This window comes from Diorhabda sublineata, chromosome 5 (assembly GCF_026230105.1).
Source record: "Diorhabda sublineata isolate icDioSubl1.1 chromosome 5, icDioSubl1.1, whole genome shotgun sequence".
Classification (NCBI taxonomy): Eukaryota; Metazoa; Arthropoda; class Insecta; order Coleoptera; family Chrysomelidae; genus Diorhabda; species Diorhabda sublineata.
Window position 1 is genome coordinate 31591207 of NC_079478.1, and position 20177 is coordinate 31611383.

Below are 20177 nucleotides of genomic sequence, written 5' to 3' on the forward strand. Positions count from 1 at the left end.
TTGGAAACTATTTCGTGTATCTCTCATGATTATATATTTTGTCTTCCCTGGATTTATTTCTAGTCCAAAATTTTTGGCTTCCTCTTCCAATTTTATTACTGCTTTCTGTAAGTGTTTCTTGGATTTTGTTATCAACGCTACGTCATCTTCGAAAGCAAGACATTGTCATTCGTTATTGAAGATTGTCCCATCGCTTTTTAATGTAGAACTTCAGATAATTACTTCTTAAACCATATTAAATAATACAGTGGGAAGCGGGTCACCTTGTCGGGGTTCTCTATTGACATGAAGCTCTTCAGACTCATACCCTTTTCATATCACTTTATTTTTGGTTTTATCTAAGGTTAGCCTAACTAATCTGATTATTTTTGCCGGTACTTCTAATTTGCTTAGTGCTGCGTACATGTTGTTCCTGTTTATTTTGTCATATGCCTGCTTAAAATCTATAAACAAGGAATAAAGTGGTATCTTATATGCATAGCAGATGGTTTGTAATTCTTTTAAGGAGAAAATATGATCCGTTGTTGACCTATTAGCTCTAAAGTCTGCTTGATATTAGTGTAAGTATATTAATTGTGAAGTATTTTGATATAACTTATGAAAAATATTAATAATTACTGATAAGTGATAGATGTTTTCATTCAGCAGACAAATGCAAACTAAAACAATTTCATCAGTCATGATATATATGGTTTCCTGGATATAGATAAAAGCTTACCAGCTTTGTCAAATTTTTTCATCGATTTCCATGGACAAATTCACCTATCGAAGTATTTTCAATTGAAAAAAATATTTTTATATGATAAAACAGAAATTATTTTCATGAAACCTTCTACAACACAAACATTAATGTAGAGTATGAACAATATTTTCAGTCAGCATATATCCCACAGTTTTCAGTTTTTTGTGAAGGCACATCCAATAAAACTCGCTCTATTTATCCTGTATTTGGTTAGAAAATAAAAATATTAGCAATGCAATTGATTTCTCTATTATTTGATGTCAACAAATTTTTCAATTTCCAGGTATTTTTAGTATAAACAAAATTTTCATGTATAGAATCTATTTATTCATTCAAATGAATATGTTTCATGCAATAAAATGGTATAGAATACAAATTCAATTGAAGGAATTACAATTTAGAAGTTAATAGATATGAATATTTATTTTTAAAACAGTTATTGAAGCTGAATTTGAATTTTTATTTATTAAAATGAGAGATATTCTCCAATTTATTTTCAACAAGGAAATTTGTTTTCATTTTTCGACAATACTATGTCTTGTTTGCGACACTCAAAATTTCTCGATTATGAACTCATTATTATAATGTATGCTCCAAGTTTAGAGACATATTTATCTGTACGACAGATGTACTGTGGTTCGTCGTAGCAGCCTGCAATCAGTTCTCGTGGAAAACAAAATGTCACGAATTTCCAGAGTACTGAAATTAAGAAACAAATTAAGACACGCCAAAGTGTAGATTATATTCTTTAACTATAATCTATAACAACATAATATGTACAAATATTTTGTTTGGTCGTTTTTCTGGTTAGTAATTTTTGACAAGAAGCTATTGAAAAAAATTGTCTTCGTGTTTATTGGCCATTCTTCTTATTTACTTCGTATTTACTTTCGATGTTCCTCTGAAATCTGTGTAGTAGTATTTTTGAAGGAGCGACTATAAAATCAAAGGCTTTAAACCTCAGTACTGAGTTTTCGAGTCAACGAATATCTGAGATAATAATTTATTCAAAATCAGAATGTATTTTCCAACGAAATTTCATATGGCCTAACAATTCACGTTTTGTTCTAACACTTTGTACCATTTCTGAGATTTCCTGTATTATCGATGAATTATTCAAGATTTGCATCATCAGAACAAGTTTGAAGAACAGTGTGTTTATATAGTTACATAATTTGGTGATTTTACATATTGATACCTATAAAGTAAATCAAACTCTTTTGGATCAAGGCCTCCTGCATAACTCTACCAATTAACATTATACAATATTTTCAATAGTGCAGCTCAAATATATTCACACTTATCTTGTTATCTATCAAATAACAAAAACAACTAGACCTAGTCTAGACCATTCTACATTTACTAGTTTTGAAGTTACGGTCGTTTGAAACAAAATATTATTTTGAGTAGAGTCTGTGACAAGATCAAGCGGAAAGAGATTCATCAAAATGTAGTAAAACTAGAATAACGATTATATAAAGTTTGTCATATCTTCAAAGGGGAATTTTAAGAAAGCATAATGTAAAAGTGAGATAGTAAAATGGATCTTATGATATTGTAACCTAAATATTCAGATATATTGGGATTTCTAGTACTTCCTGCAATAAAAAAAGTTGTAAAGAACCAGTTTAATTAGTTCAAGCCCGATGAATTATCACTACATATTTGAAGCTGCTAAATGAAATCCTTTAAATAAAGTACACAGGACTAATGCATTCGAAGGAGAATCACGAGTCCCACGCAGGATCTGCGGGATATTTCTAGAAAACGTTGTCTACAAAACAAAACATAAGAATTGGTATGATCTGAGAAATTGATTATTGATCTTAGCCTGTACTTCTTATAATGGATACTTGATTGGTAAAGTTAGAATTATGCGGTCTTCATGAGTTTATTCGTACATTAATAGATCATGAGAAACTGGAAATATAACCGCGTTTTACAATTTGTACAGAATAGTCAATACGAGTTTATAATTATTGGCGCCACTGTGTTTATAGTGAACGTTTTAAAGAAGGAAGTTAGGCCAAAAATGGAAATTACCCGTGAAGGCTTATGCTGTATGATGTTTTATGATTCTAGAGAAAGCCTCACTCAACAACAATGCAGAAAATCACTTATGTTAATGAGGCTGTTCACAATTGGTTTGCAGAATTTCAACAATCTTTTAAATTCATTTTTGTTGAATCGGTTGTCATTCCGAGAAATATCGACATAACATCATCAAAGAGATCACCATGCGACTTAGGATATCTCAGGCTGCAATGCAATCTATTTTGCATATAAGAAGCAGGAATAAGAAAGATACGTTTCATATAGTCATAAAGATTCCTCATACTAGCTACCATAAAGGATGTCAAAAAACTAGAAATTTGGAAGAAAAAAACATCAAATTAATGTCTCATTACCCGAATCTACCTGATTTATCACCTAATGACTTTTTCTTGCTCCTTACTGTCGAATAAAAGATGCTCGGACAGCATTTTTCACTACCTCAATAAATTGTTGACTTTCAAAATCATGTTTCTCCGTTATTATTCTAAAATTATAAATTTTAAGGGCGAATTTTAAGAGCCATAAAGCACTATCTTTCGAAATTGTTGCTTTGTATTACCCTGTTTCTAAAAACTTAAAAGGCAACCCTCGCAGGTTAACTTGAAATATACTGCCCCTGGTATACTCCTAATAAAGTCACACGGCTGGCCTTAATTAGGAACTTTTCACTAGTTATAAAATCGAGTCGTTGTATTCTGTTTGAAATATTTATATACAAATGATACGTTAAGTATAAGTACTATTGAAAATATGGGCTGTTATTAATTGCAAAAAAATTACATTTATTTGCGAAATATGAAGTTAGGACACCCATTTATAAAATTTATTATAAGTTGGAATAAGTCCATTGTCCGATAGTCGCCGCGATTCGAAGTATTGGGAATTAACGGGATACAAAGCTTTAGAAGCCAACTGGATTCTTTTGATAAGGTTGAAAGATTTACTTTCATCCATTTTGGTATAAACGTAGTTCTTTCATTTGCTTTGCTGGCATCTTCCTAGGTTTGCTTGATTTACTGGACAAATACGTAAATGTGAAATAGTCTCATCTTTGTAGGGTGTATTAGAGAAAATTATTAAATTATCATGAATCCCTGACAAGTGTGTAAAATTTATCCGATGATTTGAAATAGTTAAAAAGAATCCAATGATTTCGTAACACTGATGATCCTATTAAGGGTGATTATACAATTACTAAAATTATTGAAATGCCATCGATTCTTGATAATTAAAAGTTAATCCAATGTTTAGAAGTACAGAAAAACCTATTTTTCAGTTACCATTACATAGGTATATAAATACATACTACAATCGATTAAAAAAATAAACAATAATAAAAAATAAAACAATAAATATGATATCAGGATGAATCATAGAGGACATAAGACATTATCCAAATATTTCACTTAATTAAAATCTAAAACATCCAAAATCAAAAGAAATAATATCATATATTGAGTGCCTTGTACTAATTGCGACGTTGTCTACATAGGCAGACATCTCATTATTTAGAAAAAAGACTATGAGGTCATCAATACAAGAAAAAAATTAGAACTGCATTAACGAACCATGAAAAATTAAAAATAAAAACATAAATTCAATTATAAAGATTCAAAATTTCTTGAAACGGAATCTAATACATGGAAAAGAGAATTTTTAGAATTGGTTCACATTCATAAGAACAAAAAGCTATGAATGATAAAAAAGGCCTAATAATTGTAGTACAATGTATAGTTATAAATTCTGATAAAATTGCAATAAATCTAATTGATTACTGCTACATATTTGAGATGTGGGAACTGAGGAAAAATTAATTTTTCTTATTGGAACAAATTTCTGTTCTGATTTTATTTTGATGTTCATGATGTAGGTGATATATTGATTGATATAAATACGCAAATTGTCAGTATCAATATCCTATTTTGATGAAGACTGAAGTGAGTAGATACGTTAATTTTTATCAATTTTAAAATAGAAGAGACCTAAATCAAGAAAATTTGGAAGCATTAAATATATACTTATCAAGCTAATAAAAGCATGTTTATAAATTTTGCATAGAGCTCTAATGATCAATTTATGATACTATTTTCTGATAGTAGAAGTATTATTGTGGAAAATTGGCCGGTATGGTAGGAAATTTAGAAGTATAATTTCATATAAATAAATTCTTGTCGTCCATTTCAAGTAAAAAGTTTGATCTATTCTTCCTGTAAATGAAATACAAGACATAAATGCGAGATAATGCCGTTTTGTTTATTTCCTCAATTTATCGTTGTAACACACTAACTTGGGAATATATTAGGTTCACGAGATGACATAAGTTCAAGTTTTGAGATCCCAGAGGAAGGAGAGTATCTCGTTTTTGATATGAAAATTGCAGTTTTATTCATATGCATCTTGCTATTTTATAATATTTGAGACACAAATGTTACGTTGTGGTTATTATTTTAAAAATATTGGCGGCTGTCTAACTCACTTTACGAGCTACTATAATAACATTTCTGGTATATTTCTAATGATAACAATACGCAAATCCCACTGTTGCAAGCAATTTTTGACCATGATACTCTGAATGAATCAGCATGATCTATTCATGGCATTGGAAAGTTTTGATGATTTTTCTCAAGTGCTTTCAGAATTCAAGTTATTTTTCGATTTACAAACTGCATGAAGTAGGGCTAGGTTAGGTTAGACCAGTAGATCGAGCAAGATTAACCTTCTCTATTTACTCATATATATACAATGTCCATGAACATTCTGTATAATTACAACATTACGATTTCTATCTGTAATATAAGTGAGTTTGTTGACTTTCTACTCTGAATATCCCATAACATCTAATTTTAGGATGTTAGTTTACACGATCTAAAAAGCTAATTTTGAACAATGAGGGAAATGTCTCATAAAGTAATTGAATTGATTAGGGGCTGTATGGTGAATAGGATCATTTTGTTTTCGAAGTTTCAAAATTATCCAACATCAGTAGACAGTATTGGGTTATCATATCTCTATATCTAGCGACATTTAATACTTGACCAGTTTTATTATGAGAGAAGTATGATATCTCCAATCAAAAATCCATATAAAACAATGACACTTCGTATTTTTTGATCTCCAAACAGTAATTTCAAAAATTAACGAAGCCATTATGGTCATTATGCGGGAATTGTTATTTGAATGTTAGTGAAGGAACTAATATCTCTCTTCAAAATTGTACTCTTTCTTTTAATTCGTCTTTCCACATTTTTTACGGATATAAGACTTCATCTAACTATTTATTGTGGAGGAGTCTCATCAATTCATAACTTACAAAAATACTCCAACATTTCTCAAAATATATCGATATAAACAAATATTATCATTTAATAAATATGTACAACAGCAAACATCAATAATTTCAAACTAAGTGTTGGAAATGTAATTTTAATTACCCTACAAGTTTGTATTCGATATTTAAATGAATTTCTACATTTCTTATCATCAGTACATCAATATTATCCAATTTTTCATTCCATTTGCTGTGGATCTTCTCATAGCTTCACATGGAGAAATCAAATCTTGGTAATATCCTTGATAATGGTCCTTATATTAATCTACAAATTATTGAAATGGTTGTGAATAAGATGTAAGTGTAATGAACTGGAGTTTCATCGGGTGAAAAACATCCTTCATCTAATATTTGAATATTTTTATTCAGTACTGACCAATGATTATCAAGCAAATCAAGGTATTTAATACCAAGAAGTATTGTCCAAATACGATACAACCTAAAATATGAATAGTCACTTATATTTTTAATTTAGTCAAAGTAACTTTAAAGCCAAAAAAAAACATAGAAAAAAGAGGAATCTGTCAACACGAATTGATGTTGAGTGTATACAGAGGAACTAAATATGCAACGATAGTCCTAGTCTGTCAATTTTGGATGGAATTGAATATGGTACAGATGCATTTCATATTTGTGAAGTATTCACACAAATGATTTTTAAGTAATGTCTTTGCATAGCAGTTCATGATTTTCTTCAGTTCTTTTGACCTTTCGATTTATTTTCATATTCCACTGATCCAGTTTAAAAAATTACGAACTCTTGTTATTTATGGAAAGAAGAAAGGAATTTCTCATATCTCTTATTGTTTTCTAAATCATGTCTGTTCTTTCTTAGAAAAATTTGAAGAATTTAATATTTATCAAGGTTATCAACCTTGGCCGGCCTTGTCCAGTTACAATGAAATTTTAAAATTCGGCGAATTCACGTGGCGCCTTTTATCTGCTTTTTATAAATGATGGACGCGCCTTTGTTATAATTTTTTTAGAACTGGTCCGTTCATTCCAATTATTTCATCCAAATAATTTCTAGGAAAGTCTATCAATTAATTTCTTATGTAACTTTTTGTTCTAGAACTTTGTAGAATTTTATTTAGGTATATAAATGATTTGTGTAAACGCAGTAACCTCCACTGAAGTACTACCTTGCTGGCAGACTTCTTGCCAGGGCCCTCTCAAAATCATTAGATAAACCCCTACCTCTTACTCCCACTCTACACACTCTTCGTCGATCGTCGGATTGCATGTTTTTTGCGGTTTCCCTGCAACTTGGTGAAAAATTCGGAAAAAAAAAACAGTAAATATAATTTTCCAAAAATCGATAAAATCCAAAATAAGAAGGACCTTCTTTGCTTGCTAGCTCTCTTTTCGAGTTATTCTAGCCAAAAATCCTCAATCTCCGCTTTTCCTCCACCAAAAAAGTTAGCAAACATAACCCCACGCAATCACCACAACCCCGGCCCTGCAGAGGACAAAAATTCCTGTATCTTGACCCACTAAAAATTTTTATTATCCTACCAAACTCTACCCGACGAATATCTTCCTCTCTCTGTATGTAGTTAGTTTAGTTTCAAATAAATAGTCAAAGTGAAAAGAACGAATTAGTGGAAGTAATATCGGAAATTATTTAAGTGATATTTATAAGTAAATTATTATAAGTGTATTGTATAGTGTGTAAATAAATTAAGAACGTAACAGAGAGTGTTTATTAAATCACGCTACGAATAAAAGGAGTGTGAATAAATACGAAAAACACAGCACCATCATTAGAGAAAAGTCTATGTGAAGTTTTGCTTGATCATTGTAAATGTTTTCTATACAACTGTGATTTGTATAGAGTGAAATTGAAGTTTGAACAAATGTTTTCACATCAAAATGGACATTCAGAATCTTCCTGTAAATTTTGTATAAAACAAAAATATCTTCAAGTAATAATTGTATGTATTGTGGAGAATTGTTCAAATATTTGTTAATTTCAAGACAAAATAAAAAAAGAATGAAGTAGTATTCAGAACTTCTCTATTAACTAATTAAATTAGTATAAACAAGTATTAAAATACAGGTTTCTAGATAAAGACATCGTCATGAATTACAGAACACACATTTAATTACCTTCATATGTATATAATTTATACATATTATTTACTTAAGTAAATGCAGTCGATTACCTTCAACCCGTGTCGGCTCATTTAACGTTTATTACCCAGTATTGCTGTCTCTACTAAAGGCGAACCACCATGGAATACGTAATTTTGTGGGGACCTTATTTGATGACTTTATGGCTAGCTCCGAGTCATTCTCAGAATACAAGATGCATGTTGATTGGGAGGTTTGTTTTCATTACAACAATTGTCAATAAACGTTCACGTAATAATATTTTAATTGTATTTGTCATGATTGTTGCTTGGTATTTTCCTTGGAAATATAAGTTTTTAGTTCGCAATGCCACTGGAAGATTATAACCAGAATACTAAAAGATTGATAATAAGCCGATAATACAATAACAAGAGAAAATTAGTTGGAAAAGAAGAAAGAGAAAAGTTCACTCACTTGAACAAGGAATATGTGATAAAAAAATAAATTAGGAGTAGCAAGAAAAATGAATATATTGATGTAGTAAGAAACGAAACTTTTGATGGGAATTTGAAAAAAGTGATTGAAAGGGATAAGTAGTTTCTGTCAAAAGGAAAACTAAATAATTCGATTGGGAAAATATTCAAAGTACTATTTATCCAGTACCTAATGGAACCTGAATCTAATCATCCCCCAAAAGTACTTAAAACTAATAAAAAAGAAATGATTTCCATTATTCTTCATTCTAGAATGTTTATTCGATTTTTTCTATGAAACTTGTTAGTTTAAAATTAATTGAGTAATAGAGACATTTCTACATCAACCATAACCAACTCTCTTCCAATATGGGGTTTTTTTCACTCAAATAATTTTATAGAAGTTAAAGAATATTCTCACAAGGATAAATAACTTTATACTCTAACGAAGATAATCTAAACTCATACAACGACGTAGATTGCCAAAACTCCAGCGAAAGGTATAAGAAAAATATAAATTCAAATCAAGCCCTAACTGCCTTTTGAACCAAAGAGAAAATTTGATAAAACACCTCATGGCTTCGTGATCCAATTTGAACAAGGTAAAGAAAAACAGGTAATGTCATTATTTCCGCTTTTATATGCATATAAGGGGGAAAGAAAGTATCCTATTAAATGAGAAACTGAATCTCCTTGAAACATTTAATCAAATACTAAAACTGGAGCTAAAGACGGTTAGTAGCAAATAACAATTATATTAAAATATATTGTAATGTTTTTCTAATTTATTCGTACGATTTTTATTCACACTACACTAAATTATAATAATTCACTTATCACTATCACTTGACTAACTTGAATAATTTATTTAAATTCTTCGATTACTTTCTATTTCGGTCTGCTCAGTACGACTATTTGCTATAAACTGAACTAAACTACGCTACACAAACTCCTGTTCCAAAATAATTTCAAAAAATTCTAGAAAATAAAAAACAAATCAAATGAATAGAAATATTTCACTAGAAATTATTCTAACAATGTAAATAAACCCCCTGCAATAATAAAAGTTATATTAGAAGCGAATTTTCGAATTTCTGGCATTTCAATCGTATATCAAAGGTTTCCGCTTTCGGCGAATTTTAGAATTCCATAAAAGCCGGATAGGGCCAGCCTGAGGACCCATTTTGCGAGTAAAAAAATCGATAACAAAAGGTGACAAAATATTGTCGTGAGACCATTGTTATCTTAGGTCTCTCTCTTTCTTCTTACAAAAGTTCACAATGAATCGATGTATTTTTAAAGGAAGACGAGCCTAAAGAGGAAATTTAGTTATCGAAGTTTGAGAAAGATAGTTGCTGGAATATGTAAGTTTATTACTACCCGCCCTAGTCAATTCATAGGAAACTGTTTAATAATCTGTCATATTTTGAAATTATTATTTCTCGTAAACTTTTCAAACATTCAGCCCGAAATAATCTCTTGGAATAAAGTTTAATCGTTTTTATTCATCTCATTTGTTTCGTTGTTATCAGAACGGTTTTTGGAAGCAAAAGTTTGTACTGACATTCATTGGATAATCTGTTAGGTTTATTTGGTTCAGTTTTTTAGTATTTTGGAACACGGAGTCCGAATCCAGTTCATGGGATACAGGATTCAATTTCAAAATATTGCTACATCTTGAATTTGACTCCTCGAACAGCTGAATTGAATTATATTATTACATAGGCCGTGAAGCTGGTTCTGTCCAGTTATGTAATTATAAAATTTGACGAATTCCCGGCGCGGTCCTTATATGTTTTTACCACAGCGGCAACTTGTTAACATCACTTTTTATAGAACTAATTTCTAGGAAGGTCTTTTACTCATTTGCTTCGATTGTTTATTTTCTAGAATTTTTGAGAAATTCGTTCTGGGTGTATAAACTAGTTTGTTCTACGGAGTTAGTTTATTATAAAAAGTCACAGAAAACGGAACAAAATAGTTAACCAATAAATTATATAAGCTACATAAGTATTAATGAATATGAATAATTAATCATTTTATAAGTTATTCAAGTCTAGTGTAAGTGTTTAGATATTAAAGAATATTTAGAATTAAATAAATAAGAGACAGTGTTAATAAATTCTCTCAACAAATAGAAATAGTTGAAATAAATAACAAAAGCATTACAATATTCTCCTATTTAGACCAGAATTTATACATGAAATTGTATAACAAACCGTAAAACAACTCCATGATCTTTTGACATTTTGTGAGTTTCATGTTATCAGTGTAATTATCTCTATATATTTCAGTATTTTTTGTTTCATTCATTTTTCTGTGCGATTCATCTTTTTGGGAATTTTTTTGTTGCCTATAAAGGAATTTTATCACCAGACGATTCGATGTAAAGAAGTTCTAAGAACTGTGTTTGATTCTACATTTTCATGCAGAGAATATTTATTGCGAGATAGACGTTGAAACCTATGTAAAGAAGGCTTATATAAATTTTTTGAAGATAAAAGTAGATTCTCCGTCTTGGCCAGAGCAACGTGAATATCCTAGCATAAATCGCTAAAATATCAAGAGAATATTTGGCGTATTTCATTCTCTTTCATCCCAATGATTATTTCCCAGTAGATGATTGCATTCAATATGGAAACACATTCACTGAGCACATGTTGAAATAGAATCAACCATACACCACATACTGTGGTTTACGGTTATGTTGAAGGATACCGTCTCCGGTAATTGATGTAAATAGAGACTTACCCCAATTGGGGATACAGGATGGAAAAACAACGACATCTAAATCACCTGATATATAATTACACACTTAATAACAATTTATGGTCAAGTTCAATACATACATACATATTAAACACAATTATAACTATATACAATACTTGTATATATACAATTACTCTATATACAACTTTATATACAATTATATTTTATATGACCAATAACTATCTATATATCTTTTCTTTTCATGGAGTTTGTTTTCAATTATCTGAGACTAGTAGTGGATAATTCAAGCATTGTTTAAATACATATTGTTTGTTTACAGGAATTCCTGAACTAAATGTTTAACAATATTATGAACGTAATTTTGGTTTCTATCAATTTTGTCCTCGCGTGGGTTCAACATAGTTCATATTGGCTTTTTATGATCTTCCAGGTTAACACCCACTACAATACATATGTTAAAAATTTTCAATTTAAATCAAAAAAATGACTCAAAGTAGATTAGAAATATTTTATACAACTCAATCTGTTAGTTTCCATTAATTAACTGTTTAATAATCTATTGACATGGAATTTCGTATGAATCAATTGCAAATTAGTGAAATATTAATCATATTATGTGAATTAATCAATTTTATTCCCATAGGACACAGGATATATTCACATCATTTCATAAAAAAATTTCAAATTCAATTAAATTGTTCACAAATGTCATCATGATTTTTTGTAAAATTAATCATATCAGCTTTTGGCTTTGGCCACATGAGGTTTAATATTAAAAATAAAAAAGATTTAATAAGGACGTGATTAAGAAATTGTATTCGAAGCAACCTTGTGAAATAATATTTTTATAAACTGAAGTGGCTCGACTGAAAAATATGAATGAAAAAATTTACATGCATTGAAAATGGAATTTTTGGCGTGTATCTTCTTAAAATTGGCGTTTGAGAATTATTTGAAATATAGATCCTGATGATGACCAAGTTGCGAAGGAACTATCATTATCTTATTATTAGCTGAAAAACTCACTCATATTGTGTTTCTACCTGTCGAAAGCGGTAACAATCAGTAATATGTTGAATGTTAGCTATTAAGCTGTCTTTGTTTCTGACAAGTGTATAAAATGATAAATATGGTGGTAATTTGTCTAGATTTTTTTAAGAATTACGAGGTCTAAACATCACTCACCCCACTTACTTATAACGTATATAATTATGGTCACCATAGTTCAAATTATGGAAACAGATTCATGGATATCCATTTTATTTTCCTTATCCTCGTGGACTTAATGGTGTGATTACAAAACACAGTTGATTTAAAAACTTATTGGCTCAGCTTAGAGCTTGTTGAGTTTCGTAAGGTAAATGGGAACTATACCTTCACACTACCAAAATTTTTTGCTGAAAATGGTCACCATATCGACATCATATCAAAAAGATTGTCAATAACGACTTTGTGAGTTTATTGCTAATACTAAATATTTTGTGGGCTCACAATTTGGATGTTTATTGTTAAATTCTTGTGTGATTTTCAGTCAGACATTTTGTTGTGTATTGTCACTTTTCAATTACCTAATTTTATATTGAGAAAATACTTTTTTTCCAACAAACTCATGTTTCGTGCATTGTGAATTTCGAATTTTATGTGGTATACTACAATATTGCTGTTTTACATTAAACACATTTTTTACAATGATTATCATTGTACGGGTTATTTTCATGAAATCTTGAAACCCCCGTCCTGGTCAGTTTTAAGAATAAACCTAACCGACTTAATATGTTTTTTTTTTGGAACGAACATCGCCAAGTCTAAAAATGTTGGTAATAACTTTGGGATTGTACGGGCATTTGTGGACAATAAAAAATATATAGTACTCTGAAAATCATTCCCTCAATATTTCCCAATACCCAGATAGGAATATTGTCTGAAGTTTTCGAAAAATCTGTTTGGAACTGTGATTTGTCTTTTGTCAATACAACAAACTTTCAAAATTTCCCTCAATTTAGGATCATAAGTCATTAAATAATTGTCTAATGTTAACTCATTATTTGTCTCATGAAAAATAATCATTCCCTAGCATTACCAACAGTCGATAAGTAGGTATATTTTTAGGACTTTAATAATACTTGCATTAATTTTTGACAGTTGGTAGTACGGTTATTCGTTGGGAATGCCGAATTGACTAGAGTAATTGTGATTTTTCAAAGATAACAAATTTGATTTAGTAAGTTAAGAAAGTTAAGTACGTTTTTAGAGGTAGAAAGCGTAGCGAAAAGCTAGCTGGTAACGAAAGGTTATGTTGCGAGATTGATTTTAGGTTTTGATTTGTTTTGTCATTCCCTAACCATCATTTCCTCATTTTTAATAAAAGTGAGGAGATTTTTGTTCATCTTTACTTATTGAGTCTTCAATTAACATTCTGACTTATTTCATAATTTATATATATACATATAAAGTTATTATAACTTTATCGAATTTCAAATATATTTAGAAAATAAATAATATGAATTCATTGAAAATGATTATAATCACCATTGTCAGACCTCAGTCATCATTCCCTCACATTTAAATCGTCAATACTCATTTATTGTGGGGACCACAATATTTTTCACTTCTAGTTCGACAAAAAGTACAAATTTCAGAGCAACTAAAGATGAATTAATTTGAATACTTTTTATCATTTCACTCATAATTAATTTCGAGATTTCATGAGAGTTGTCCGTATATGATTATATCAATTACCAATAGATAAGAGAGTGCAGTCCAAAATTCATAATTCTGAGAATAAACTCAAATTTTAATTCTAGTATTATCAAATATTCATAACTGATTTGATATTTTCGAACATTAAATGCGTTGTTTCCATTAATCTAAATCGCTTTTTTGATGTTGCCCGAAGCGGAAAGGGAGAAAAAGCAATAAATTTTCAGCAAACAGTGGTAAGCTGGAAAATGTCGATGCGGAGAGAAAATGATGATAAGATTAACCGATTTCTCTTAATACAAGATCTTTTTCCACTTTTGTGGAGTTGAAGGCCATATATGAACAGATTATACCAGTACAAAAATTATTTTGATATTATTTCATCATCTGAGTTACTGCTTCGTACAATATTTTTATGGATATACACAGTAACGACCAGAAACCAGAGACTTGGAAACTAGAAAATTAAATCGCTGCGGAGTCTTCAAAAAAAGCAAGTTCTAATGTTGGTTTAGAAAATGATGAACTGTTTCTGTCGAAAATGAAAAATTACTTTGATATTATATTATGTATTGTTCAAAATTATTTGAGGTAGTGTTTATTGTTGCCTGACAAAACAAAGTTAGGCTCATCAGCTTGTGAGGCAAAAACATTGAACATATGTATGATTAGAGGTTGCACCAAAGTTATAATATTAAAGAAACATAAAAATATCAAAGTCTATAGTAGCCGAGCTCTGATAAGGTGCAATATCTGTGCCGAGGCTAGATTCTCGCTTCCACAATTATCCGAAACATTTCTTAAACCTGATTTTTATAGTGGGAAATACTAGAATAGGTAAATCATATTTTTTTTCTTTCCTAATGAGTCTGCAGACTGCTAATTCTATACTGGGAAGTATTTCTTAATCCATTAGTGCTTCTATTTGCTAATATCTAAACAAAATTGTATCCAGCAGAATCAATACTCCGAACGGAATTTTGGTAGTGATACATGCAGAGATGGCTCCCCTCTAATAGTTTTATTTCTGTTTTCCTCCTCTTCTGAGATCCTCTCACATTTTTTTACGTTTTCTCAAAAGATGAAAGGGTAAATAGACGTTAGTTTGAACTTCTCGTTTCCTTTGTGTAACAAGGAATCCACCTTAAGATCTCTGCCATTTCATCTTTTTTAATCAAGCTCTTTAATGTCAGCGTTGATTCTAATGACATGAGAGTTCAGTGTTTATTATCATATATTCATTTCTAGTTCGTTTCCATGTGAGTATTTCTTACTATTATCTCACCTAGTATTGGGTAACAACGCCAGCTTATATAATGTTTTTTTAAATATCTTTGTGCTATTTAGTAATATTTCTTAATCTTTCTTCCTTTAGTTATTTTCTTATCATTTCATGTTTGACATGACTTGCTGATGAAAGTTACTCGATTAGAGAGGACCAGGTTCATGATTTTTGATAGTCTTCTTGCCTGTGACTTCTTTAGTTGAAGATGCTTGTCAAAAAACGTTTCTGCCAGAAAACTTCCTAGACCAAAGAATATAAAATGGAATCAATTATGTGATGAACGGAAAAGGAAAACAACATTTCAGCTTGTGATTGTCAGAGTATGTACATTTGGAAACCTCATAAAATTGATTCTAATATAATGAGATTATTTGATGAAAATTATGCAAATAAAACATCTAGACAACTCCAGTGAACTGGGTTAAAACTAGATAGATATTCTCTTGGAAATCAAAATCGCGAATAGAATATGAAGGTCAACTCAAACAAAATAAAATTTTCCAATCATCAAGATACATTTTATTCATATTATTAATTATTAGAATTCTAAAGGAATGAGGGAATGAAATTGAGTTACTTCCTTTAAGGTAATCATTATGGGAGAAATTTTTTCTCCAAGAGAGACCTTTTATAAAAATTTTATATACGTATAAATAATTGAATGAAGAATAGCACTGTGAATAATTCAAAGCTAAATATGATACGTCCATATTAAATATTCCACAGCTTTATTTATAAATCGGATTTGTTATATATTTCTTATGCTTCACAATGTGTTGGGTCATGTTGATCGTACATAACTCTACAATCCCAAAGTATATGATGAAAATCTAACGTGAGCAGCTCTAACTTCATATTATTCAAAGTATCATAGGTAACCAAAAAGCAGATTGTATTTGTTTCGACTCAAACGCGCTTTGAGAGCACAACTATACTACGTATCTGAATTCCTTTTATGTGATAAAATAAGTGATGCCCTTTATAAAATAAATCTTTTATGTTTGTCTACTATGAGACACCTCCACGCCTTTATTGGTATGTTAACAATTTTGTTTTTTGTAATAATTCACTTTCATATCTTTTGATAAAAAATCAGAAAATATATCAACCGGATTTCGTTCAAATTCCGATATCCGCACGTTGTCTTCACGTCAATAATCAGCTATGTCATCTCATTAAATTTAATGTCTCTTACTTTTGTTTCAGGTCCAGATTTGATCCTCTCACCAGTTACAACGTCACAACAAAGCTTAGAATTAGGAACATTTTGAAAACGAATATTTCCTTAGTTCCATTGGATGTGCCATTACTAGCGAATTAATTTTAACAATTGCAAATATTAATATTTCTGAACATAGTATGTAAAGTCACTTTAAAAACATTCACAAACTATGAAAGATCCTTTGGGCATTACTCACGTGTTATAATTGATTTCAAAATGTTATATATTATTCAAAGTTTTGAGATATCAACTTCAGTATTCAACAGCTGCAAGTAACAAGTATTTAAAATGAAAATAATTCAAGTGCACTCATTACAACTCAGTATTTTCATGGATGTCAGTATATGTTCTTAATTTTCCATAAAATATCAAAAGTTCACGATATGAAGCTATTAAGGTATTTGGTTCTAATTTTAGAAATATTTGTATCCGTTGAAAGTCCCATAATACAAAATTTGTAAGCCAGCTATTCCTGGCAAATTTTATTGAGTGACAAATACGAAAAATCTCTTATTTTTTGTCCTATATGTCTCTTAAGATATGCTACATTCAGCAAATCTCATCTTTAACTGGATAAAATTAATAGTTTCCTTCTAATCTTCATGCGAGTATATTAGCAGACAGCTTAGGCTCGGGCCTTTTACGTGACCCTCATTAAAATAACTTGCTAAATATTCTTTAAATTCGCTGCCATCAAACTGATTTTAATTCTTAGAGCTTCATAAAGCAATCATATATCATCTAGCAGAATCTAGAACATAGAATGTGCATTAAGTCTATCGTTTCCATTCGTGTCTCCAAACTATTGATACATTATGTTAGAGGCATTTCCTGTTCCAATTGCCCACTGTTGTAAATGTTTCATACATATTTCACATGGGAAATGCCAGTCTCAAAATTATTCATAATCTTGGAGTGAACTCTGAGAAGGCAAAATAAGCTATTTTCTCAACGCGAGAAAGAGTTTCTCCATTTACTTTTGCAGTATATTTTCCACTAATATAACAAAAACATGAAGTTATGTAAATAGCTACGTCGACTTGTTGATGTTTTAGTTTATTATGTTGATATCAAGCTATAAAATGAAGAAATTCCACACAAACCTCAATAATATACTATCCAGTAAAACCACGGAAAATAGAGCTCGAGTCATTTTTCAACCTCATTAATTTCTTTGGTTACCTCGTTAATTAGAGGTGATAGAAAAAATCTGGTACAACAAAATACTTAATCACAGTGTTGATATTTAAAACCAATTTCCGGTTTAATTTTGATCCAATTCCATCTATCATTCAACGTATTCTTTTATTCATAACAACTTTGACATCGTTAATGCTAAAAATAAAACAGATATATTATCAAGTCTGTATTAGATTGGTTATTATCATCTTTTGAGCTGGACACAAATAAGCGTCCGAATAATCTATGCGTGAACTTCTGCAGTTTGGTATAATATCAAATACCCAGGTTTCAGCCAATAAAGTAATAAAAACTACACAATTCGTATTTGGTTTCAGGAAGTTGTTGTCAGTTGTCCACTCAGAGAATTTAATTAAGTCCACAATTCAGAATGACGTGGTTTCAGTTTAGGAATCTTTTTCTAAGCTACACATATGACAATGAAGAAATTGGAAGTAATAGTTTTATGCGTATGAAGGAAAGTTCAAACTTGTAGCATGCCATTTACTTGTTAAGTTTTTCTTCAAATATTATTAATACGAGTATTTATTTATTTAAGTATTCTGGTCAGTAGACACTTCTATTTTAACTATAACGTTCAGGTATTTAAAGAAATTGATTTGTTAATGTTAATGTTAATATTTTCATACGACTGCATTTTGCTGTCAATAGATGCGTATTCCCAATATTATTATATCAATGACTTCAAAGTTGTAGAATGTAGAAAGAATATAGAGGACGTTTCAGAAACGACACTAGGGTTTCATTGAATTATTCTAATGGAGTAGAAGGTCCATAAAAAATCACTTAGACTTGAACGTTTTAGTTAAAATTGAAGTGTCTACTGAGCCATGATCCGTGAAAAAAGAATATTCAAAATATTTTAAGAAAACTTCATATATGTATTTGATATTTTCAGATCAATAATTCAAGTGTACATCACTTAAATATTGATTAAGAGTTGAAAATCAACATTTTCAATAATCTTAACGTAGTAAACTCAATTTTTGATATTTCCTTTGAAAAATATTACCCTTGAATTCAATGTTTTACACTAGAAAACAGTATTGGTGATATTTTGTACAAGACATCCTCTTGTAATAAACATTCATAAATTGTTCTCGATTTTCAGTCAAACATCCTTCACCAATAGATATATAACTAGATGTGGAATAATAAAAATCACTAGAAACCACTTAATTAATTGATTCCTAGTATTTGTATCCTGTAGGATATCACTCCAGTACGTCTAAACTAGTGACCTACTAATATTTACTATAATATGTGAAGTGATTTTGATTAACAATAATATTTCAGTCTCACTATTATATCTGTACTAGTGTAAATATATTTTTAAAATGATTTGATAGTATGAATGACATGTATTTATTTTTATGATAGATGCTAATTGATGTATATATCTCATATTACTACAATAAGTCAGTTTTAAGATGTAGATCTTGTAGTTTTTATCTCAGGTAATTTTATAATAAAATAAATTTTATGTGAATTATTCTGTTCTTATTTTAACCATGCCTATATTATTCTGGTCGCGAAAATTCTAAAATTCTTGCCAATAAGCTCAAAGGAAACACTATTTTTCAGTATTTTCAGCATCAGTCACTGATAAGTAAGAAAAATGGATTAAGAGAATGTTAGAAAAGTAATCAACGAATGGGGACAAGATATTACCATTAATTTGAGATAACATTTCTATAAGAACTGACGTGCAATATTAACAGATGAGGAATGAAAAGCAAGTTTGAACTTGTAATGAAGGATAGTGATGGACACCTATAGTCATACAAGGGTTGAGATGGACAAATAAAAAATTTATAAAATATTTATTATTGGATATGGTTTTATTGGTTCTCGAAATATTCTTCAACGAGATCATTACACTTTTGCATGCGGTTGGACCATTTTTCGAGGCATTTTTCTCCTTTTTCCTTGACTTCAACATTTATTTTTGGTCTGTGGGAATGGCAGGTGATAGCGGGATGGCAAGTGATCCATTAATTCGATGTATTGACTATTCAAAAACGTTTTGTTCAAACTGATGTGTGAAAGCTCGCATTGTCATGGTGGAGAATAATTCGTCTTCTGCGTTTGATTTCCTTGATTTTCTCGAACACTTCTGGCAAATAACTGCTAGTGTACTATTTAGAAATGACCGTTAAACGGTGCTTTAACGGAAAGATGATGATATGACCAGTAATTCCGAAAAATTAGGCGACCAACTGCTTAGAAATGCTTCGTCCGCGACAACTTTTGTTGGATTTGGCTCGTCTAGAAAGTCCCATTCGCCTCACAACAATTGAATTTCTTCACACCAATAAACACTAGGCTTTTTTCGGGGATTGTTGAATTTTGCGATATACAACGTTACC

The 20177-nt window shown here is 30.1% G+C and overlaps 1 protein-coding gene across 1 annotated transcript in view; it reads left to right on the forward strand.

Moving 5' to 3' along the window:
- LOC130443920 (hemicentin-2) overlaps positions 1-19297 on the forward strand; it is a 182152-nt gene extending 162855 nt beyond the window's left edge. Inside the window, exon 14 of the mRNA XM_056778818.1 lies at positions 16593-19297. Coding sequence (XP_056634796.1) covers positions 16593-16657 — 65 coding nt within the window. The 3' untranslated portion in view covers positions 16658-19297. The remainder of the gene's footprint in view (positions 1-16592) is intronic.
- The last annotated feature ends 880 nt before the right edge of the window (positions 19298-20177 follow it).